This window comes from Scomber japonicus, chromosome 19, assembly GCF_027409825.1.
Source record: "Scomber japonicus isolate fScoJap1 chromosome 19, fScoJap1.pri, whole genome shotgun sequence".
Classification (NCBI taxonomy): domain Eukaryota; kingdom Metazoa; phylum Chordata; class Actinopteri; order Scombriformes; family Scombridae; genus Scomber; species Scomber japonicus.
The window spans coordinates 22,970,000-22,995,870 of record NC_070596.1 but is presented as its reverse complement, the minus strand read 5'-3'; the positions used below and the strand labels follow the sequence as shown (position 1 = coordinate 22,995,870).

At 38.5% G+C, this 25,871-nt stretch overlaps 1 protein-coding gene across 1 annotated transcript; it reads left to right on the top strand.

Annotated features, from left to right (window-relative positions):
- Nucleotides 1-1,496: 1,496 nt before the first annotated feature.
- Nucleotides 1,497-25,793, top strand: ttll11 (tubulin tyrosine ligase-like family, member 11). Its single transcript, XM_053339628.1, has 10 exons — nt 1,497-2,027; nt 7,973-8,072; nt 9,374-9,507; nt 12,288-12,578; nt 13,243-13,527; nt 13,637-13,732; nt 13,829-13,941; nt 21,668-21,913; nt 21,998-22,104; nt 24,862-25,793. The coding sequence occupies exons 1-10, from the start codon at nt 1,497-1,499 to the stop codon at nt 25,176-25,178; spliced, it is 2,220 nt and encodes a 739-aa protein (XP_053195603.1). The 3' UTR covers nt 25,179-25,793.
- The last annotated feature ends 78 nt before the right edge of the window (nt 25,794-25,871 follow it).

Below are 25,871 nucleotides of genomic sequence, written 5' to 3'. Positions count from 1 at the left end.
TTTTATGTGTCTTGAGTTGGCAGGACTAGATTGGTAGAATTGAAGCTTGTGGTAGGTCTATACTTTGATAGAAATGATAAAACTCAGTTTAAAAACTAGTGTGTGTGTGTGTGTGTGTGATATTAATGACCAGAGAAAGCAAGTATGTATCACTTCTTTTAATCAAATAAAGCATTCAATTGTTTATCGTTATGACCATGTTTACACTTCAATAGGGACACATAAAAATCAAAAATATTCAAAAAATATATTTATGGAAATGTTTTTCTTAGGTGCACATGAGATAACTAGGATTTTAATTTTTCACTTCTCATTTTCCACTCCTGTCTATTTAAGGGTTAAAGTCCCTAAAAGGAGCATCATTGACTTCAAGCTGTGTTGCAGTTCATGCCAACAGTAAATAGACATTGCTTACTTACTATAATCTGGGTGTTTATATATAAGCCTATATAGCTGTACATACAAGGAGGAGTATTGTATATATATTTTATTAATTTATTTATTTTTTGTAAGGTACATTACGGTATGGTGGACTTTTATTGTTCTCTATAGTTGGGGGATGCAGCCACTGAAACATGCCATCCCTTTTATTGCCTTCAGGTACTGTCGGAAATAATTATCTCTCTTAGCTGGGCACCTCATGGAAAGGTAAATATTACAGGTAGGCAGAATTTCATTGGTACCAGACCTCTTCTATAAACGCTAGATAAATAAACACAGAAAAACCGCACTCGGATTGATGTGTTATTGTGGTTATTTTTTTATTTTTTGGCCTAATTTTTGTTTTTACTTCACACACAGACACAGACACACACACAAACATGCACACTGGCGTATGGAAATAAAACACTTGTTGCCATTTGCAAAGCGATATATATAGATATTTATTTAACAATGATCAAACAGTAAGTCGGAAAAAAAGACGTTGTGAAGTGAGGATGTTTTAAGAGGAGCCTTGAAGGCAGCATCACAGTTCAAAGCATACGGAGGCTGGACAGTCGGCGGTCCTGCCTTCTGCTCAGCAGCATAGAGACGACAAAAAAACCCCCACACACATATATATACACACAGCACAGCAACTAGACGACCATGGGATAAAAACCACACCAGCTATAAAAGTAGATAACGGTACTTGTAAGGTAAAGTCTGTCATGAGTCAAAGCCAATTTCTCTTCAAGCGTAATGTTAGCTTTAAACGCTAAATGAAGTTTGACAGGCTAATGTCAGGGGTTTTGGTGGCTAATGGCGTTAGCTAGCGTTAACATTAAGTTTGATGTCAACCGGTCATAGCTAATCACGTTGAAAGACTGTGAGAGCCACCACATCTCTGCTTCCCGTACTGTTAAAGAAATGGCTTGTACTATTTAATTAGCCATTTGAGCTAGCAATGCGTGCTGTATTATATCAGAATAACATTAGCTCGCCGGCGTCGGATTACTGCACCCTGTGGTACAACTGTGCCCAGCCCTGCCTCGTCAATTATAGCATTTCGCATAATGAGTGATCATTATGTCAAAGTCAAGGATCAACTCGAGCAAATGAAATCGTTGGGCGAGGATGCGGAGAAGCAGGGTGTGGATGCTGCTGCTGAGGAGGAGGAGGTGCAGGAGGTGCAGGTGTCTTCTCTCCCCCCTGCTTCTGACCCTCAGAGCATCACCATAGCAGGCAGAGTTGCATCCAACACCTCCATCACCTGTAAGCAAAGGGGTAAAAGTCGCAGTAAGCCTGGAAGAGATGCCAAACACACCTCAGACTTGTCATCAGCTCATATTGGGAAGAATTTGAACAGGGTGGGGAATGAGAGGACACTTCATATCAGAGGTACTGGGAAGATACTGCAGGGTAAGACTGCAGAGAGCAATGGGAACTATGTGACAATCCATCCATCCAAAAACATCCAAGAGACACGCCGTGAGGAGGGATTCAAGCATGCAAGGAAGAGGAGACCTGTGACGGTGGACACCTCCAAAGCCAAAACCTCGCTGGAGGCTCTGAAGTTGAGCATCAAGCAGCTGCAGTGGAAAGAGGTGTGCTAAGTTACATGTTTGTCTTTGGGGTCAATGCTTATGCTTTGGGTCATGATGATGGATGTGCGTGGATGAAAATTATGTTTCCCCCCCCCCCCCCACTCTAACTTAACAAAAAAGCAACCAACTTCCTTTATTTAGCTGTCCATTTTTAGGTTAAAGTTTATTAAATGATGGCTCTAGTCATTTAGGGGGTCCGTTTTATCAAAAACCTGCACAATCCTCTTTCTAAGACCTGCTGGGATTCAATGAGGCCTTAAATAATAGACATTATCCTTCTTGTAACACTGGAGAGTCTACTTATTGATTGATGCGATTTTTTGTCCTCTTGATCTTGAGTCAGGGGTTTTTGGTGAGCTGGATTTGGGGTTGAGGTCATGCATAAGCAAGGTCTAAAAAAAGGACTAAAAAAAACAATTATGTTCAGTAATGATCAATCTGCACATTATTTTAGTCTTTGAGTTTGTCTGTTAAATGTCTGAAAGTTGTGAAAAAAGCCGGTTGTAACTTCTTGGAGCTCACAGTGGGGTCTTCAAATGTCTCGTTTTGTCAGATCAACAATCCAAAATTAAAAGATATTCAGTTTATTAACATATATGACAAAGGAAAGCATCACATATTCACATGTGAGAGGCTGAAACCAGCAAGTTTAGGCATTTTAAAAAGCAATTTAAAGAAATACTAAAATTATTAATTCAATTCAACATAATTGCAGATTAATTTTATGTCGATCGACTTATTTTTGCATCTCTAGACACCAGAGAATTTCACACAGATTTATGAAAGGCAAAAGGATTTTATAGAGCAAATTTTGGGCATTTTTGCTGAAATAAGTTGCTCATTTTCTTCACCCAAATGTCCAAAGAGATTCAGTTTACTATCACATAAGACAAACCAGCATGAAATCCTTACATTCAAGAAGCATGAACCAGCAAATATGTGGTATCTTTGCATGAAAAATGATTATTCGATTATCAAACTAGTAATTGATTTTACAAAGTGTTGCAGCTCTAAAGCAAAAGTCTGCCTGTAGTGTCTGTGTACTTAGGAGTGTGTGTGGTTTTAAGAAAGTTTTTCACACTTGATCTAAAAGAATATCTTCTAATTTATGACAAGTGTGCAGCCTGACTTATGACATGTATGACATTTAAATATTTTTAAATGAATCTTGATCTAATTTATAGAAACAACTCATACAACCACAAGCTGCAGCACCTTATATTCAGCTTTGTTTACGTGTATATAGCAATCTTCTACGTCTTACTTAAACTCTTTGAAAGTGGACAGAAGTCTTGATCTGATGGTAAGGTATAAGGGAGAGAACTCTCCAAAAAACATGTGAGATTGTTTCTATTTCTCATAAAGATTTTGTTGATGAATTTAAATATTTGTTAACCCTCGTTGAACTTGATGTCTGTCATAGCGCATGGACGTGTCATTAGCGCTGTCTTAACTGTAAAATAAGTTAACCTAAATGCATTAATGGGGTTTGCTTTCTTGTCAGTACTGCTGTGTTATTTAGGCAGTCTAATACATGCCAATTTTGACAGCAAGTCAAACAGTGTCTTCATCTGTATTCACGTCAGTATGGACATAAATGCGTAAAAAATATAAACATTTTAAAGGAATTTTGATCATTCAGGTTTTAAACTTGAGCATGATCTAGATCTAGATTTAGACTATTTATCATTTCCTGTTACTTATTTATTTCCAGTATCTCTATCTATCAAAGTTTGCATTGAAGAAGCAGTTAATAGATAGACAGACTTTAACTTGAAAATTATAATTGTCATGCCCCCTCGTGTGTAAAAGAGATGACTTCTGAGTAAAGTAGTGCTCAATGAAAGGAAATGTCTTTAAAATATTTATGAGAGGGCTAATTGATCCAGTTCTTCTTTCTCCGAGCCATAAACGCCATCTGGCCTGTCACAAAAAGCCGTTTGAATGTCAGATTCAATAATACCTGCTATCAGCCATTATTAACACGCTCTTCATTATGCATGAGAGGTAAAGAAGGGTTAATGCAATGAGACAGGTGGAGTAAAGACTCTACTTATCACTGGTGACCGTGTGGTGACACTTAAGCCCGACCGGTCGTGCTATCGGGCAGGCCTATACCTTACCATGTACCGTGCTTCTTTTGTCCTCGTCATGCCCCCCCCCCCCCATTCAACAAAGTGAAGGGCTCTATAGATCCTCTATCATTTTGAAAGCACCTGTCAGCATCTAGTGATGGGTTGAAACTCCAGTAGCCTCGCTCTTATTGTTTGTAAGTTATGAAATCCCTTAACCCTCATATACTGTTCATATTCTGACCCATCAAAGTATTTCCTGTGTCAATAACAAACGTCTGAACCCACAAATCATTCATAAACTCCTCATCAGTCACAGATAAATGTGAGATTAATCCTTAATTAAGCTTTCAGACAGCAGAAAGAGTTAACTTTTTAGTTTTTATGAGAAAAAACTATATAAAAAAACACTATAATGGTCCAATGTTACATAAAACAGGAGAAACTGTTTCAACAAATGATATTCAATGTGAAGAATGAACATTTTAGACATTTTGGATGAATATGTGTAAATATATTTCCTTCTTTGTATGTTAAGTTCATCAAATTTCAGGTTAAAAGAAAAAAAAAGTAGTTTTTACTGATCTCAGATGGTTGACACTGAACAGTAAGGGTTAAACCATTCGTCACGCACACACACAGGAGTTAAGGAGGTTTATAACAGAGAGGAGACTGGATACTATCTACTGGATACTTATGAAGGCATCTCAGAAAATGTGATATTCTATTCTTTTTATTAAATGACAATTTACATCAAAATGACTTTATCTTTTATATCTGCTGTCATTTCTGGCCTGTCAGAGTGTTGTCATCTGACTTTCAGCATATGGCATTCTTGTTAAACAGTGGGAAATGATTAGCCTTAAGCTCCTTTAATCCAATAGACTCTAAGTCCTCTTTTAGGCAGAGAGAATGACAAGCCAGAGGGTTGGAGTTACAACTTCATAAAAAATGAGACTTAATAATTGTGCATTTAATCACAAGCTTTGTATTTTTATTATGACCGTACAGATTAAGCCGATTGTTCTTTTCTTTTCCACCTAAAAGCTTCCTTAAAACATGTTGTGGAAATAATGGTCTAAATATCTGAAAGTGGAAATGCTATACACTACAGTAGCTAAGATGGAAATAAGCTATGTGTAGTCATTCACATTCACAAGTGGCTCGGAAAATATGACCAAGTGCACAATAAAGGGTTGAGTATGGTCTTATTTCTGCTTCTCTCCATGCATAACGGAGATGGCTATTTTTGGCCCTGATCCTTAGAAACGACTCAAATTAATTTGACCTCCTTCTCCGATGCGATTAGACAGCTACACGCTGGAAAACTCTATGAGTGTGTATTTATAGCAACACTTGGCTGTCAAGCAGGGTTTCCCCGTTTCACATGCTCACATGCTCAGTCATTAATAAAGTGCAGTTCTGCCATCTATCTATCTATCTCATAGACGGGCGGTGAGGTGGGTCCTATCAGAGTAAGATTTAGGAGGGGTAATGATATCCTGCTGACCTTCTTATGTAACTTTACTTGGTGTTGACTCTCACATACTGTTCATATTCTGGCTCATAATTAGCCTCTACACCAATTCACATTCATAAATTCCCCATCAATCATTAATACATGTATGTCTTTTTTTCCATAAGATTAATTATTTACAATCACTACAGGAGATCATTTTAAAGAATATGAAGAATACAGCAACATGTTTTAATGCTGATTTTTAGATTTTTTCTTACAAACACAAGTCAAATTTTACATTCACATATAAAAAAATGTATTGGCTTTACAAAAATTAAAAAAAAGATACATTTTATTTCCATTTATGTATACTGTGGGTCTCATTAGGGAAAAGTCAGACTAAAATACATGTGTATAGGGTGTTTTTACAGCTCTCAAAAATTTGACTCTGAACAGTAAAGGGTTAAGGAGGTGTAAGAGAAATTTACATGCCTCACTGGACAAGTTCAAAGTCTAAAAGAAACAAAAATAAAAAGTCTTAACATGATGTGCCACTCATTACTCAACTATGTACTTGAATACATTTATAATAGCTATTGTTTTATTTTCCCCCAAGATACGTCCAACTCAGAAGCTGAGCGTATAGGTTGTGTGTGTGTGGGGTGGAGAGAAAGAGCATGTGAGTGCATGTGAGAGCATGCGAGGCTGGCGGCCGCAGCAGAGTTTAAAGTTAGCAATGAACACAGCGGTGCAGTGTGTGTGTACAGTTCAAGCTATTTGTTAGTGAATAAATACTACAACTCCTCACTGTCGTGTCTTGCTTGCCACCTGCTGATTAAAGTGAAGGGGTTAGCTCCTAACCAGACAAGGCTCACTTAAGGTGGACTGACCTTTTTTAAGGTGAACCAGCTATTCTCATTTTAGTGATGATCTCAGGCTGCTCCTGAACAGAGAAGGGAGAAATGTCTAGCTGCTGAGTCTCTCCTGAATTTTGCAAAGTCAGCTAAACTACTTTTGAATAAGATGCTGATACAACCTCCTCTACTGAAGCACTGCATGGTGCATGTACACTTTATATCTAAACTAACACCACTAACCCACCACCTAAGTTTTAGTGTCTTTAGTGTCTGTTCTGTCATTTTTAACCAGTCAAGTGACTTTTGTGCCTGAACAAGTGGCTCAAAAAGTTAATGCTGAACCTTTATAACTCAAACTCACATAGAAGTGTGTCTTTAAAATTCAAATTAAGGACTGCAGTAAATGATTCTTTATTTCTTATTAATTAACTGATTAGTTTTTTGGTCCATAAAATGATTTCCCTAAACCCAAGGTGCAACCTTAATTTTCTTTTTTTTAATCTCAACCAACAGTCAACCCAAAGATTTCAGTTTACTCTATCATAGAAGAGATAATTTAGACATTTTAAGGATGTAGTGTAACCCCACAGACTATAAGATCAATTTAGAGCCAAGATGTCACAGGGTTAATCATGCTTGTTGGCAGTTGCTGTGTCACAACCACTGAGGTTACACCACATTCACACACATGTGACCCACACACATGTGCACCCACCCGCAAGCTGAAAACATCTCCTGTACTGCATTTAAACAAGACCTAAATTATGACCCTGATTAATACCAATCCGGTTTGTTAAAAAGCTGAATGGAAATTTGACTGGAACATGACATAAATGATACAGAGTGCTTCAATTCATGAAAATCTGAGCTGAAGTGCATAGAGGAAATATAAAAGCCCGTCTTTGTAGCTCCTCGTGTATCAGTCAGATGTCCTAACGCTGCCGGGATTCATTTCTTGTTTCATGAACTTGTTTAAAGAAAGGATGTTTGTCTCTTCTTCGATATGAGATGGGAAATATGGATGAATGTTCAAGCATTAAAATGGGATTTTATACCCAAACTTGTATGGAGTGCATACTAGATTATCTGTCAATCAAATGAGTGTAGTGATCTGTAATTTTTAAGTGAATTTTAAGTGAACATTTAAACATATTTTGTGCACAGTAAGTATGTGGATTGTGGTGTGTCAGTGTGAGTGAGGGCAGAAGTGAAAGTGTAGAGGACAAAGCTGTGCCTTGTGCCAGTAGGATTTGCTAGCTCTCTAAATCCTTTTATAGTATCACACGACCTCTCCTCTTCCCCAGCTCATCACTACAACAAGCACTATCGACCATCTTTACAAGAGATTATCCCTGCACTCTGGGATCAACGAAGGACAAACACCTTACTAATGTTTTGAGTCATGCAAACAGATTAAGCCTTTATTCTATTTACAGACGCAAAAAAAATAAGTACGGCTTTTTAAATATTGTTGTTTTAATCTAAGTGTAAATGTTTTAATCCTTCTTATCATTGTTTTTTTTTTATCACTCATCATCTGTCCCTTCTTTTCTGCAGTTTCCTCTGGGCAGACGAGCAGCCTGCGATATCTACTGGCACGGTGTTTCCTTCCACGACAATGAAAATATTGTCTCAGGGCAAGTGAACAAGTTCCCAGGTATTTCATTACCTCATGACTCCTTCTTCTCCTACAACCCTCTTTTGTAAGTGTGGTACACTAATGCTTGTTGAACTCTTAAAGTGGAGGGACAGCTTTATTTCTACTGGCTGTTCTTCAAGTATACTCTATAGTCTATAACAACAGGAGGGATTTAATAAAGATGCAGTTTGTAGAATTTAGTGACATCTAGGGGATCAGACTAGGCTCTCAATCTTTAAGAACAGACTTAAGTCCCAGCTCTTTCATGAACACCTCTGCACTTTATGGACTGGAAAAAACACCTACAAATCCTACTATGCACTCTTTGCATTCCTTCTATGCACTGCCTGTTTGCACCTACATCCTATCCAACTCAAATTGAGCTTTATAGCACTTATTCAAGTTTTTTTCTGTCTTTTTTTTTTTAAACCCTCCTGTTGTCCTCGAGACAAGGAGGGAAGGAAGGAAAGGAGGAAGGAAGGGAGGAAGGAGGGAGGAACGGAGGAAGAAGGAAAGAAAGGAGGGAAAGGAGGGAGGAAAAAGGAAGGAAAGGAGAGAGGAAGAAGGAGGGAAAGGAGAGATGGAGGAAGGAAGGAAGATGGGAGGGAAGGAGGGAGGGAAGAAAGGGAGGAAGGAAGGGGGAGGAAAGAAAGAGAAGGAGGGATGGAGGAAAGGAAGGAAGGAAAGAAGGACAGAAGGAAGGACAGAAGGAAGGAATGAAGGAAAGAAGGAAGGAGGGAAGGAAAGAAGGACAGAAGGAAGGAAGGAAGGAAGGAAGGAAAGAACAGTTAGAACAGATGGGGTCACGAAGGTGAAAGATTTATTTTTGGGCATTTTTAGCTTTTATTTTGTAAGAGAGAAAGAGAGGAGAACGACCTGCAGCATAGGTCCCTTGTCTTAACCACTCAGCTGCCAAGGCACTCTGATTAGTTGTCTCTTGACTAGATCCCTGCTTGTATCATATCAACTCTCAGATGTACGTTGCTTGGGATAGAAGAAGAATTACAGTGTAGATTATAAATTGTAGAAATGGAATACAATAGTCATGAAAAAAGAGTTATTGGGTTTTTGTTACCTTTAGAATGAGCCTTTTACATTGACACAGGGAACAGGCCCTCTTCCATGGAGCCCAACTTCTAGATTCTAGGCCTCATTGATCCTCATTGCTCAACTGCTAACGTTGTCGCACCATACTAATAATCATTGCTTTCGAGACTCTAGAGATTATTGTATCAGTAAGACATGTACACCCAAATCTACATCACTCAGCTCTCCTGACTTTTATCATCTCCTGAGACTTTGTCCTTTGTGTGTTGCAGGAATGATTGAAATGCTGAGGAAGATCAACCTGAGTCGTGCAATGCGGACTGTGCAGGAACTGTTCCCAGAAGAGTACGACTTCTATCCCCGTTCCTGGATCCTACCTGAGGAGCACCAGCAGTTTCTCACACAGGTATAATGTATACACTAGACAGCTGCTGCAATAGTTGTATAAACATAATGATATTAAAATAATAATTATAGTGATTATTGCACTTCTGTAGATCTGTGCAATACTAGATACTCTGTCTTTTATGAGCAGCCATATAACTGTATCATAAAATACTGCAGTAGCTGTGGATTGTAAGAATAAAAAGATGAAAGTTTTTCCAGCAATGCATAAAGAGAGATTCTTAAAAATTCAGATTTTTATTTAAGAATTTATTTTTACTTATTACGTGGTAAACTTAGGTCAGAAATGTATTTTGAAAGGTAGACCTGGTAGTATAAAATTTTAAAAGACAAATAACAATACTAAGCTCAGAGCAAGATGAGTAATTTAGCTCAAACCATGTAGGCTGTCTTTCTTATTTCCCAGATTTCTTGATATAAATGAATAAATAAGAGAATTAGGCTTTTAAATATATCAATGACAGAGTCGACATATGGACAGAAATGGCTGGTTTCTTCTTGCCATCTTCCCTTCAGTCTAATCTCAATTTGTATTGTGGAGTGTGACCTGCTTTGATTGCTGTTTCATGTACTTGCTTCTTTTGCTCACTTTCCTCAAGGGCAAAAGACATATTTATTTTTGACCCGTCATTTGGCACTTCTTAAAGGATATGGTTGGCGATTTTCTGTATTTCTTGTGCAGAGCCAAACCAACAAATAACTAATGCTATTTTAAAGTGGGTTGTGTGTGTGTGTGTGTGTATCCAAAGCCTGATTTACTCATTCTTCTCTGCCATAGACCTCTGTTGGTTTCCAAAACCTATTAAAGAAAACTATTAAAAACACATCAATCAGCCACAAAGCCAACATTGGCCACGAAGAGTTTGGTCACGTTAGTTTGAAAAACAGCTCCAAAGACTAATAATAGCAAACCCTTTTTCAGTCTCCTAAAAGTAGTTCCTTGCTACATAATACAACCTCTGGATTTACTATGATTACTATGTACAAAGTAGTACAAATTCATAACGTTATTGCCAGCCATATTTTAACGAATGAATGAATACAGAAGGATTATCTATGAAAGGATATACAGGATTGAATGAGTTTTTTGTGGACCATGACCCATAGAGTGACTATGAACACTTTCACTATTAGATTAGATCTTTATCCAGTTTCCAGACTAAAACCATCAGATTTTCAAATGCATAGAGGAAGGAAGAAGGATGAAAAGAAAAAAAAGGACGAATGAGCATCCCCACAGCTGCTCTTCCCCTGGTTGACTGCAATAAACAAGCGTGACAGCAATTCACCAACAAACAAAAAAAAGATCAAGCTTTAATTAGTTCACACTGAAAGCATCCAGATTTATGTTCATTATGTTCATTAAATTAGAAAGAAAGTTAATGAGACAAGGAAATAACCTTTTTAAAGTCAAATGCTTTGTCATCAAATCTTTTTCTCAGTGCCATTTTGCTAGATGAAGTGACTGACTTTTACTTTAGTAAAATATGTATGCAACCTTCAAATTTTATAATCTTTGTAATCTTGAATCACGGACTGATTGACTTTGGCAGGTGGCAGATTAATTTCACTTGCTGTTGACGGTAATGATATCATTGAGGGGTTTTCAGTTTTCAGTGATGCATTATCTTAATTGGTGAAGTAATTGCAAGAGCAGATGGTCAATAGTTCTGATTCAAGGAGATTATGAATTGCAAATCCAGTTTTTGTCCAGCAGGGGGCACCAGAACACCACTATTGTAATTTGGTTTATAGTAAAGTTGCTTCCTCACTAGTCAGAGCTATTTAAGTCCAAGGCTGTCCTTCCTTGTACAAATATTACATCTATTAGTTTAACAGTCTATCTGATACAGAAATACGAAAGACTTTGCATGTTGGTTTAATGATTCTTTAACATTTGTGGAGAACTTAAGGTGGAGATCAAGTCCAAATGAATGTATGCAGAATGAGATGATTATGAGACTTATTCAAAATCCAAAGTATCTAAAGCCTTGATAACTTCTGCCTGATTTTAAATGTATGTATTAAACTTGGAAGTTGAATTAATTTAACCATATATAACAGCAAGGAACTCTTTGAGGATAAGTAAATAGGTTGCCACAGTTTCTTCTATATAATGTTGGCTTCAGATGTTTTTCATGTTCCTGTGTTGAGTTATAGCTGGACATTTTTTATTAGTCTTAGAAGCAGGTAATTAACATAAGTAACTAATGAATTTCCAAATTTGGAAGATAAAAAGTATCTTAAAGGTGCCCCCTGGAGTTTTTCTGTAAATGAGCAAAGTGTCTGTTGACTCATCAAAACTCATTGTGTGTATCCTTGAAGCCTGACAAACTTGTTTTTCAATAAATGTATGTATGTCCTCATGAAGCTGCATTATTTACTTGTAAGAATCTTTTTCTTTTGCTGCCTTTATCTGGTGCATTACTTGTAAATCAGTGGAAAAGATGGGGGACCGACTCTGGAAAACAACACTCCATAGTGCTGTTAGTGCTCAAAAACTCCATAGGGTGATTCTAACTTGAACATAAAATTAAATCTCTCCTGTAACCACATTATAATATTTTCACATTTTCACATTTGAAATTCTGAGCATGTGCAGTTTAGCTTTTTTCAAAAATCATTGAGAGCTTGAATCATTTTGTGTAACTGTACTGTATGTATGAAGCATCTGTAAACTTTCATCACTCAAACTTTGGGGCTCTTGGCTTCAACATTTGCCATAGTGGATGTAAATAAAGTGATTTAGACGTTTTTTCTTTCCCACCTCTGCTGCTGTAGATTCGCATGGTGAAGGAGAACGACGCTACAGTGAATTTCACCTTCATTGTCAAACCAGATGGAGGCTCTCAGGGGGACGGCATCTACCTCATCCGTGACCCTACTGAACTAAAACTCATGGCGGGCTCACAGGCCAAACAGGCTGTAGTCCAGGAGTACATCCAGAAGCCGCTGCTCATTGACAAGCTCAAGTTTGACATCCGCCTCTACGTACTGATAAAGTCCATGGAGCCATTGGAGATCTACATTGCCAAGGAAGGCCTGACACGTTTTTGCACCGAACCCTACCAGGTAGCCACGACAACAGCAGGATCAAGTTTTTGAAAGTTGAATATTTATTGAGCTTTTTTGTATTGTGTCTATTAACTTATGAGTTTTTCTACAACCAAAAAGCAAAAAAAAAGAGACAAACACAGACTAAATTAAAAAAAAGTCAGCCATGTTTTCAAATCTTGGCTTTCGTAAAAGCATTGTCTTGAAATGTATAGATCAATCAGTCCATAAACATTTTCCACTGAGTTATAAATCATCCATGTCTTTTATTTTATTGACGAAAAATATTATTTTCACTCTAAACTGATAATAATAATTCCTAACCATTGTTCTATAGTAGAAAATTCAGTCTTATACCAATTTCTTGTTATAGGCCTCTAGCTTGTGCTCAATAATATCTTGGTTAAATTCTTACCACTATTAGCAACACAATTGTTTATATGTCCAAGGTACATAACTTTGCATTCCTTAGTTATTACATATCCCAGAAAGTCTTTAATTTTAACATGGACATTTTCCCAAAATCAGTGTGTGTGGTTTCCCTGTCTATTCCCACATATCCACATGAACATGATTGACTACATGATGATGCTCTGAAACATTAACTTACATTTATGGCTCACACAATTCATGTAATCTTTTAACCTTGATCGTTAAAATCACTCCTCTTCTGATTGTGTAGGAGCCAAGCCAGAAGAACCTGAGCCACGTCTTCATGCACCTTACAAACTACTCCCTCAACGTCCACAGCGGCAACTTTGTCCACTCAGACAGCCAGAGCACAGGCAGCAAACGCACTCTCTCCAGCGTGCTGTACAGGCTTGCAGCTAAAGGTGTCGACATCAAGAAAGTGTGGTCTGATATAATTGCTCTTGTCATCAAGACCGTCATCGCCGTGGTGCCTGAACTTAAAGTCTACTATCAGGCTGATATACCTCCTGGGAAACCTGGACCTACATGCTTCCAGGTGGGTAGCCAGTAATTTACACTTTGTTGAAGGTAGAATATATATGTATTTATCCTTTATATAAAATATATCTAACAGGAATGTAATTAATGGTGTGTTTGTGACTCAGATCTTAGGTTTTGACATCCTGCTGATGAAAAACTTGAAGCCAGTATTACTAGAGGTCAACTCTAACCCCAGTATGAGAATAGAACATGAACAGGAGGTAAGAGTAAATCACCACATCTGTATGATAATAGTATTGTCTTCATTATTATTCACTTTGTTATAATTAATGTTTGTGTCTGTGTGTGTTATCCAGGTGACACCAGGAGTTTATGAATATGTTCCCAGTCCAGTAGATGAAGAGGTCAAAGTAGGTGTGATCAGAGACACACTGCGCCTTATGGACCCTGGTCTCAAGAAACCGTCAATGTAAATACACACTCTTGCACACACACATAATGAGTTTTTACACCCTCCACTCTTTGTCTGCTGCTCTTAAGAGTCCACTTTTAAGGACATGATATTTTACTCTGCCCGTCCCTCCTCAGAGCCCGGCTCTGCACCACTCAACAGCTCCCTGTAAGCCTGTTAAATGGAAAAATTAAACTCAGCTGAGTCGTGGTGAAAATTCACACATTACTGTACAAGTCTGGTGGCTCAATCTCTCCGGCTGACTGGCCCAGTGTGCCGCCTGGCAATAAATCTCCCACCATTCTGGGTTTTTTTTTTTTTTTCCCTTTCTCAATCTGTTTTTCTTCTATGACAAGAGGATTTACTGTTTCTATTTTACCACCATCTCCATTTCTTGCCTCTTCTTTACCCCTTCTTTTTTTGTTCCCTCCCTCTCACATTATCTTCATATATCAGGTATTTTGATTTGCTTTCTTCTGCAATTGTGAGGGATACATTCTCTGGGATAATACCCACTTAACTATTATATTCACGACCAGCAATATATTGATCTAATCCCCCTATAATATGTTTAATCCTTGTTCCTTCTGCATTGCTACTCTACATTTTCACCCAGCTGGAATCAGCAGAACCATATTCTGTACTTGTCTATGGATGAATCACACTGCAGAATAACATTATACACATTTAGGGTTATGTTCGTATCTGTATACTATAAAGACCCCTAATCTAATGTCTCCTATTCAATTTATGTTGACTGAGATCTAAGTAAGGGGTTACTTATAACCTTCATATCTGTATCTTCACATTTCATACAAGAGGGTGGCCAAAAATTCTCTTAACTGTTGAAAAACTGTCATAAATCTTTCAGTAGTACCTTTCAAATCCCCTTCAAAGTATTCTCATTGAAATGCAACACACTTCAGCACTTCCTTCATTCCAGGAAACGTTTCCATTAGTCATCTTTTGTCGCCATGTCCAGAAATCTTCTCCCTTTTTAGTCCCAATTTGAAGTTTCAACAAGCTGTAAACGAGCTGCCAATCTGATAACAATACCCTGCTACCATGCTATTGGTGGCTTGCGGGGATGTTTGGCTCCCCCTGAAAATTAAGTTCCAATGATTTTTAATGTCATCTCATGCTTAAGGAAATGGTGATTGGCAATTTTCACAATTCTTTGGTAGAAAAATCCTCCATTTACTATATAAAAAAAGTCATCATATTAATATATAATGGAAATAATTGCTAGCAGCAGCCCTGCAGAATTTACAAGTTTAGATCAGATTTTCAAGCAGTATGATATTATTTTAAGGAGATAATATTTCAAAATCTAGTTTTTAGTGGGTTAGGGTTAGCAGCATCGAAGAGGTTTCACTTGTATACAATAATCTTTCAGCTAACTTGTGCTGTAAATGATGTTGCATTTCACTGTGTGTACCTCTTTCCATGTTGTTCACTGCTTTATTGTAGCCACAAACTGATAATTAATCTCAAAATTTGAAGCCTCCTCAAGCCGTTTAAGTAGTAGCAGAATATCTCTGGAAAATCTCAAGTATTTACAATCTGCAGTCATGTGGTGAAAAGAAGCTTAAGTGCAGGCTGGTGCAACATACATGATAAAGGGAGGAAGTGCATTCATCTTTAATAAGATCTAAGTAATTGTCACATTAAAAATGTCACAGCTTATAGTGAGCTTGAAAAGAAGCAGTGACACCGACAAGGACGGGTTTACAATGTGAAAGACTGAGTGTTTTCAAAAGAGTGAAAAATATAATGTTTTCCTGAACGTTTATATTTATAGACGACAATGATACCAACAAATAGTGCTGAGTGACAATAATGACATAAAATAACAGGTACCAGTAGTCTGTCAGGTAAGCTGAGTGGGATATTTGGTCAGAGATCTGGGACTGTAAATCTGGGATTGTAAAATAGGATTTCAGGTTTGGCTGGTGACTATATGATTTCAGGATATGTTGGTGGGAGCGTCTGATAGGATGCCAGGGGAATAAATGTCCAAATTTCAGTGAATGGTAATATTTATATATACACACATGGTAAAAAAAAAAAAACCCAGACACACTTGGGCTGGTGAGTATGAGGATCAGTATTTTAGCACAGAAAAAAATGAGAACTGATTACCACCCTGAGTGAGGAAAGAAACAGCAACAACTTAAGTAGGACTGAACAGGTGCACACAATCAGGTAAACAAGGGGAAACGGAGAGCCAGGTTTCATTCTGATCAGTTAATGAGGAACTGTGAAGGGCGCTGCATAGGATGGAGTGAATGAGTCAAACAAATAGAAAATTAAATAATCGAGACTGTTAAACGAAGGCTTAAACATCTAAATAAACCTATTTTCATGATGAAATCAAACTGCAGTAATAATTACGTTGCAGTTCAACATAATTCTAAAAAGTTTCACCCACCAAACTCAAAGATTTATTAGTATTGGTGTCACGTCGCGATTGCAGGGAAATGTGTACTGTCAGCTTTGCAGATAGCGACTGAGTCATGTGGTCGAGGGGGGAAGTCATGCTAATTATGTCCCAACTAGCTAGTGCTAATGTTTATTAAATTAGCCATTAGATTGGATATGCTCCGAAAAATGTAATCATCACCGCGGCCAACAACACGGGCACAAAATAAGAAGTCATTTATCATTCAGTGCCACAGTTTGGTCTTTGTGTGTAGGCGTGGGCGTCCAAGGCAGACACACGTTACACATTCATGTTTGGTCTGCTGGAGAACACACAATGTAACCTTTACTGAAGCTGAAGCTAAAGAAAATGATCCAACTGCATGACAAGATATGATATGATTATGACATGAAGTAGCTGGCACATTCCTATATTTTTCTTACTGTCAACAAATCTCATGTGCAGAGCTAAAACCAATGAATTGATCTAGTTCCAAGTACTGTGTGTGTATTGTATGTGTATAAATCTTCTTCTGTGTTTGACCTCTGTTGTTGTCCAGATAGTATTAAAAACAACTCAGTGAGCCACACATGCCTGCACTGGATGACGTGTTCCTTCAACACAAAGATTTCAGACATTTTAGTTAGTTTAGAAATGGCTTCAAAGACTAATAACAGCAATCACATTTTCAGTCTCCAGAGAGCAGTTCCTTGTAAGGCAGACACCGTTCTGTTTATTTAGCTATGCTAGCTTGTTGTGCTACGTATCACAACCTCATGACTTTGTACTGAAGCTCTATGAGGAATTTATAATGTAGTAAATGTACCATGACAATAATCTTTGTAGGGAATTCAACAGTGTGGTTCATTGATGTGGTTTTAAAAGTGTTTTTGAACAGTAGTGGACGTGGATATATCAGGCTTTGGATACACACACAGTACTTGAACTTGGTTTGGCTCTGCACATGAGATTTTTTGACAATAAGAAAACAAATTGAAAAATTTGTTTTAAAAAAGAATTAATGAAGCTAACATGGTTGATGCTAGCTTCATGGAAATATTTGATTGCTAATTGAAACTTTATAATAGGACTATTGAAACTTTATAATAGGACAAAATAGTCTTTTTAAATGCCATTTGAAGAGCTTTAATACCACATTGTCACAGAATGAAATCTCAAGGACCTCAGCTTTTTAATATGAAGAAAAGACTTAAGCTGCCATTCTCATGAACACACAATAGAATTTGATCCAGTTCACAGTTGTATTTCAACAGGTAAAGAATGATTTTTATTTTTTTGTGTTCTGCAAACTTGTAGAATCATTACTAAGCTGTCATCGGAAGCACAAACAAAATGTTCCCAGCGTCGTTACGGGAAGGTTAAGTGATTTGTTTACTGGACAGATGGTCTACCTGTACAGTAAGTAAATATACCTGCGCCGTTGTTTGCCGACAGCTGCACTGCAGTGGGATGGATGAGATTCAGTCATTCAGAACGCCAAATTTTTTTAGACTTTTAAAATTCACCGCCTGCATGAATTTCACTTGTCAAGATGAAGTGAAAGAGAGGTGAGAACTGACCAGGCAAACAATACCAAGGTACAGCTGAGTAAAAAAAAAACCATGAGGCCATTTAAAGGAGACAGAGTGAGAGATAAGTAAATACAAAATGGCTGAACAAAGAGGGTAAAAAAAAAAGTGGCATTTTGGTGAATACGTGGGGAAGAGATAGATGGGGAATTACGTGGAGGATGGTGTGATGATAACAGTGACTCTCAGACATGTACTTCTCTCACCCAGCTCATTAATCCTGTGTATTGTGTCTCAGAGGGTGATTTATGAGGATGGTATGAGAGGTGCAAACGTGGACGGGAACAAAAAAGGTGATATTCATAGGCAACACATACCTTAAAATAGAGTGAGAGGGGCGTGATTACAAAAGCATCATCTGCATGAAAGAGAACAGTAGTGCTGAGGTAGATTTGGTGCAACACCCAATGTAACAAAATGTCTTCAAAGTGCAATATTGACCTTTTTTTTAATTTCCTTGCTGTGGAAAGAGTTGAATAAATAAGCCACATTTTAAGCCCACATTTGAATTCTCTGATGATGCGGGTGTTTGGATAGAAATTAGCCATTCATATCATAATGATTAATAATATGAACACGTTTGAAGTCTTTTAGACATAAAACATAAGCTTATTATTAGTTATAGGAAACTATTTTTCCTTGTGGGTGTGTTTTAGTATGACCTGTGCTTAGGCAATCAATTTCAGACGTATGTAACGGAGAGAGATGTAAAGACACGTCGATTTCTTTTCATTGACTTTTGACAGTGTGCAGACGCTTTGAAGATTTATTCAACAGGAGGCCATAAAGTACATTCACGCAGGTTAATGACAGCCGAATTAGGCCAAGCCCTCCCTACGCACACTTTACTAACATTTGGCACCGGGCCGCTGTTTCTCTTTTTAATAACCTGCCATCCTTCACCTTTTACCCCTCTCGCCTCGCCTTCATCATTCCTCAGCTGTCCGTCGGCCGAGAGTATTTGTAGACATTTCCTTCGCTGTCCGTCTGGCTGTCAGCCTGTGTTGGAGATGTGTCCGTTTTTAGCCGAGCCCTTCCCTGTCTAAATAGATGTGGGTGGTGTCCTTCTGGCTTTGCTGTGGGATGATTGATCCTATTAAACATTCAGCAGCGCTCGCTCAGTGCCATTCACACTGCTTACTAATTCATGGAGAAAGAAAGTGGCTCATAAAAGCAGCACTGTATCCCCCTTGATTTGAATATAACCGTGTTTCTCTTTTGTCGCATGTGTGTCTTCAAGCACAGATGTGTTGACAGCTATTCCAGCTAATTAGACCTCTGCTCAGCTTGGAAGATGCAAGGTACTATAATGGGAATTATGTAAGGTCAGAGGAGTCGAAGCACTAGTGTGATAAAGGTGTAATTTGTAATGCTGCAACAGATACAACAAAGCTACCAGGAGAGCAACAGAGATGTACACACACACACACACACATATGCATTTTATAGGTTTCTACCCAAAGAGGACGTCTGATCAGGCAAACTCATTTAAATAACATTGCATTGGTTTACTGTGGATTTGTTATTAATCATACTGGATGCTCTGTTACAGTCATTCCAGTGAAAGATGCTTACCATATACCAAAAAAGATATTTAAGCTCCCCCATCACTAGGCCCATAGAGTATGCCTGTATGAGTTTTCTTTGGCTCCCTGAGTGCACATGAATTCCATTCAAATAAATGGCCAATTTGAGACTTCCTAAAGGTACCCCTGTTGAGTTTTTTTTGACCAGTGTAGTGCTGTGAAGCTACACAAAATGCAGGGAAAAAGACTGCCAGCCAGTAAATATAGATATAAACAATGCAGTTTTCCATATGTGTAGATATTTTATGAGGGAAGAGACACTGCATTTTGGTGGGAAAGAAATATATATAAGTTTATTAAAAGGCAAACCTCAGGGCACCTCTATTTTATTGGACCGAAGGGATCAATTACACAAAGTCATCTCATAGTATTTGTGTAATGGGATAAATATGTTAAAGTTTCTCCCATACTTTCTTACAAACACTTGGGTGTGATGTTTTAGGATGTGGTGTAACTACTTGGCAGAGATGACAGGCCATTCACACCTGTCTGTTGAAAGGACAGCGACAGACTGTGTGTGTGCGTGTGTGTGCAAAGATAGGAAAAGAGGACTCCAGCTGACCCGTCCGTTGACAGAACAATAGTGAATTGTTAGTGTAGAGATAACTGAAGAGGAGGTCAGCTGTATCTATCAGCTGAGGGAATAATAATGGACTGCTCAGAGCGTAACTTTGAACTTTACCTGAGACAGCTCTTCTGTATCTGTTGCTGGTGTTTTACCTGCTTGCTAGTGTATTAAACCAAGAAAGACATTCTCTGGTTTTGTGAGTGTTTACTACAGAAACTGTCACCACAATGTGTTAACGCTCAGAAAGACTTGTTGTGTGTGTGTAGCCTGCCCAACACGTAAAATGAGTTCTCTACCACATGAAGCATTTGAAAAGCCCTTATTGAAGTATTTTGAAGCCAAGCTGTGCTTTTTGTAGTCCTACATCATTGTACCTCTGGACCACTGTTGTGCCGCCCGCAGTAGAGCGATGGGCCCAATCCAAGGTTGATGGACTTCTTATGGCCAATTTAAACCTGCAGTGTAGAACTTTTGTCTCTTTTTGGACAGCCTGGATGACAGTGGCAAACCAATCATAGCTGGTTGACATGAAATGCATCTTTCGGTGCAGTGATGTCATACTAGACAGCACTATACTCAGTACACTGTGAAAGTATCTGGTGGAGTAATCAGCATTGTGTGAACTAGTTTTGAAGGCTTCAATTCAACACACATTCATTCACATGTAAAAGTCCTGCACTCCACCTTTTAAGTAATTATTATGAGTGCTTTTATATTTCTGCATTTAAAGTATCAGACATAACGCAAATTAAGAGCCTCAAAAAGCACAAGTTGTTCACCATCAGTAGCTGCAATGGAACTGGTAACATGAGTCTTTGTGTAAGCACGGTCTTTATTTCAGTGTTGTCCTTCACTGAATAAAACTGCAGAGGTCCATTGTGGCTTTTCAAGAGCCATTAGCTTGGTGTACAGTGTTTTATGAGTCACACTTCTGCTGCAGCCATCCCAAGTCTTTCTACCTTTCCAGGATTTGTTTCACTGTATTATGCATCCACAATTGTCAAGATGTGTCAGCTTTTTCTTTATAAGAATGAAACACTGCTTTCTAAATTGTGTGTGAAGGGGCTGAACCCTCTTCCAACTGATGCAGGTAAACGCTGTGCATGTCAGTACAGTCAGTGGAAAAAAAGGCTGCAGGGAGAAGGAGGCTGTGAGATGCAGGAATGAAAAGAGAACCGGGGCCTCGCATTTATCCTTCATACAACATTATTCTTCCCGTTTACACAGTCAAGCCAGGCTGTAAGTGCAGACTCAAGTGAAAATCTCGGGTGCTTTTATCTACCTCGGGTGGTTGGTTGTAACTCAGCTGACAAAAGCTCTCTGGGTTGGCCTTATGGTCCCGTGTTTGGGTCCTGCAGAGCCTAAAGGCCATTACTCAGCGCTGCAGCCGGACAGCAAAGAAAAGCAGTAAATATACAGCTTTGCTTTTATAGCTGTCCCTCTGTGGAGAGACTCTAAAGCTGCTGGTTAAATGCTTGGTCAGCTTGTTAATAAAGTGAAAAGAATTAGTTTGTCCATTAAAGCACTGTACCATAGATTTATACATCTCCTTTCTGTTCCCGTTATTCTATGATAACAGTTCCCAACCAAAGGCCGGTGGGTTTGAACACGGGGAGGAGATTCCCATGGAGGCGGAGTCCCAAGACAGGAGCCCGGATGACGGAGGGGCTCTTCCCTCTCTGTGTCTAAAGCAGGTCTACCCCAAGTACACCAAGCAGTTTAACTACCTGAGGCTGGTGGAGCGAATCGCAGCTCTGTTCATACGCTTCCTCGGCGTCAAGGGCAACATGCGTCTGGGTCCAACTGCCTTCCGAACTTTCATCAGGTATGAATAGTGTCAGGAAAAAAAAAGAAAAAAAACCCCAACTGAGATATATATATATAAGAATGGTTTCTTTACTGTGTGTAGGACCTGCAAGCTGAGCAACAGTAATTTCACCATGGCTTCAGTGGACATCCTCTACATAGACATCACACGGCGTTGGTCAGGAGCGATGCCCGACTCTAGAGAAGCAGGTAACACACACACACACACACACACACACACACACACACACGCAGATGCCAAAACAAAATCAAGCCAGAGAAACAACATGTAGAGGACGGAGAGCCTTGGTATCCTTGAGACTCGGAGCAAATAATGTGCTTGGGAGATAATTGCTTGTCATTCTTTGTCAGATTTCTTCTGACACTGTGCTCCCATAATTGAAATGAGCTGAGATCACAATGTGACAGCGAAGAGACTCTCCCGACATGAATTATTCAGACATTGCACCTTGCAGGGAGTGTTTGCGAGGCAGAGCGGATGGATGGAGATCACATGGACCCAGGATGGAAAGGCCTGCACAGAATTTCAAATGAGCTCATATGTATTCAGAGAGACCAGAGTCAGGGTCTGTTGTTTCTCTGTATGCGCACTGGAGGATTTGTAGGGGAATCAGGAGGATTCATAACGCTCGCAAAAAACTAAACAATTATGAAGTGTTTTTTTTTTTTTCTTTTTCTTTTTTTTTAATCACTTTTGTTTGGGATATGCGGCAAAATTTTAAAAAGGACACATGAAGGAATTTATGTAAATTTTCTCCTTCACTCCTCCTGTGATCTGTAATATACATATATATTCTTTTTTTAAATTCCAAAGCAAATGACCTACCGGCTTCTCACTATATTGGTCTTGTGTGAATCAGCATTTTATTAATTTGGTGTTTGTATTCCACTCCATGAATTCCTTGATCCCCCTTGCTTCCTCTCATAATATAGAGAATAATAGAGGCTGCAGTAGGAAATATTAAGGAGACCTTTGGGTAAATATCAGCTCAGTTCATGCTTTTTGTTATCTGCCACCCACATGTGAAATTAGGCAGAGAGTATATTGCAGCTTTTTTAATTTCCAAACGTTTTCACTTTTCTTGCAGGTTTTGTTATAATGAGATCCGTTCATTTAGTGAAATCTAGTTATATAACGTATTACAAGATGAAGTTATTATTATTACGCTTTCTATTTAAAACGGAATAATTTAGTATTTAGTAATAATGAGAAAAGTCTCATTATAACAGGATCTAACTAACAAGATCTAATTAACAAGAAACTGAACAAATGTTTTTTTGTCTTGGTGGGAACAACAGAATGTTTTATATGATATTGATAAAATAAAATAATTACATCTTTAACCCTTTTTAATCCAGGCAGTTAAATGTTTAATGAGTCCAGGCTGAGGTGAAAACATACAGAGACTCATATATAGCATTCATATATTTGTTTATCTTAATTAAGAGTGTATGTGTATGGTGTTGTTTTATTTATAATTGAATTTTGGCACAAGGATCTCCACTAATGACATTTCAATCCTCTATATGTATTGTTTATTGGAATTTAACTTGAACTAATTATACAGAGCTTCAAATTTCAATACACAGCATCCCAATTATTGTTTTCAAAGGCTAATGATGTTAAATTTCTATTTCAGAACAATTTGTGAAGATTTAAACCAGTTTTAGGTTGATAATTTTTTTTAATGTCTTTAAATTAAAGAGGATAGTCACATCAGGGTGCACAGTAATGTCATTATTGTAAATCAAAAAGTCAATCTGCATTTTTACATAACTGAGAATTCTGCTGATAGAAAGAAAAACAAATGTGTTTACAGTCACAGTTTTTAGTTTTGGTTGTTTTTCTTAATTTGAAGTGAAGTCTGTGCCTCATCCAGCAAGTTAAGAACACTTCTGCCAGATGGTCTTAGAAGATGTAAAACTGTATATATCTTTTTTTATGCCTCCACGCAAGCGACAGCCATGCTAGGAGGTATTTTTGTTTTCGGGTTGCTTGTCCATCCATCCATCCCATTCTCGATAGCTCAGGAACACCTTGAGGGAATTTCATTAAATCAGGCGCAAACATCCATTTGGACTCAAGGTTGAACTTCTTAGAATTTGTTGGTCAAAGGTCAAAGGTCACTGTGAACTCATAAAACACATTTTTGGCTATAATCAAAGAATTTGTACCCTAATTATGACAAAGTTTCACACAATACCTTAAAGTATAAAATTAATAAACCTATTACATCCAAAGGGTCAAAGGTCATCTTCACTGACATCATAATGTTTGAATAAAGTCTTTTGGCCATTATTCAAACCAATAACTGAGGAAGAGAAGGACAGGTTGTGACAGTATTTCACATTTCATCATTTGGTGGATACTCACCTTGAATCTGTGGTTATTGTAAAGATCTTCTGTGCTGCCAGGTTGAAGATGGTTTGTGAAACATCCTCGTTCAGGAATTTGGTAGCTTCTTTACAGCAATGTCCATATTTGAAGCTTTGTCTGCTGTCATGGCTGCAACTTAGTTTTCTATCAGAATCTTTAACGGCCAAGAATGTGAACACAAAACCAGAATACACTTTTGATTAAATTCCTTCAAAGTCAAAAAAACTGCTATTTGACTGGTTGGCGGAGGCGTTCGACAGCGAGGTGGTATTTTTTCCATCTGTCTCCCTCGGCAGCAGTGCACCTCTAACATTTGCTAATTCTGCCACTGATTAACATACAATCTAAAATAGATTTGTCTTTTACTTTGAAACTGTGTTCCAGCAGTATGAAAATCCTGGGAACAGGTAGAGAGGTGTTACTGACTGTTGACTGTTAGTTACACTTTGATATCAAACCTTTTTTTTAAATTCCTATCTGTTGAGCATAATTGCTTCATTTGAAATAACATTGGCATTTGATTTCCTGTTTACCTTTCCTTCTCTGTATTTCCCTTGCTGTTTTTTCAGGTATGGGACTACAAGCATTTGTGGAGTCCTTTTTCTACCTGGCAGGTCGCAGGTTCAAATCCCTGCCGCTGAGGGGCCAGGTGGCGTCGCTGCTGGAGCTGTGCGAGGCTCAGCTCGACTCCTCCCAGTCGGGCGCGGAAGACCGACGCTCTGTGAGCTGCAGCAGGGCGATGCCACGAAGCATCAAAACTCAGACGCTTGGCCTCACCAACCCTCAGCTCTGCTCCCCGGCTCCCTTGCGAAGGGCGGCCAGCCAGGACTACCGACTGCATCAAAGACTCAAGCCGCGCACTCTCAGGGCCAACGTGGAGAACTGACGAGAGAGGGCTTCAACTAGTCGTCCAACTCCAAAAACACTACCTTCAGTCTCCTCCTATGTGTCCATTTCTCCTTCAGCTCCAACGAGGACTGTAATGGGAGCTGAGATGAAGGACTAGCTTGACCCCTGCTGGCTGAATTACAGGAGGACTATTCTCAGCCTGATTGCAGGGAGGGGGGGGAAGTGGTAATATAGAGAAGAATATAAGAAGGTTGGTGCATTTCTCCCTCCTCCTCTTCCTGGTGTGACCATATATGGCTCGTGTGGTCCAGTCAGGAAGAAGATTTGGCTGCTTTTTAATATACTTAATGATTCTACAGGGCAGCTATTCGCTCCCCTTCACCTTTTTGTCTGGCAACAAATACACTAAAACCAACTTTGTTTTCAGGGATAACATTAAATGCTCTGGCTTCACATTCAATGCATTTTACACACATCACACATAAATGGGTGTAAGGGAGTGTCCTTAGTATGTGTATTATATCCTCGACTTTGCACAACAACTTTGCACATTAATGGATGTGAGTGTGAGCGAGCATTTGCGTGGACATTATTGTGTATGTTTGAGTGTGTGTATGTACTCTACTGTATATATATATACATATATATATATATTTTGTGGTTAGCTTAATGGTGGAAGCCTATATACAGTCCATGGCTCAGCTGTGTGTCCCAGCTCAGCGAGCCCATT

What these genes read in the sequence shown, in the direction of transcription:
- ttll11 (XM_053339628.1), top strand. Translation starts at nt 1,497, where the DNA reads ATGAGTGATCATTATGTCAAAGTCAAGGATCAACTCGAGCAAATGAAA. An exon ending in ACCAGCAGTTTCTCACACAG is followed by an intron (nt 9,508 to 12,287) that starts GTATAATGTATA and finishes CTGCTGCTGTAG; the next exon opens with ATTCGCATGGTGAAGGAGAA. An exon ending in GGTCTCAAGAAACCGTCAAT is followed by an intron (nt 13,942 to 21,667) that starts GTAAATACACAC and finishes CTATGATAACAG; the next exon opens with TTCCCAACCAAAGGCCGGTG.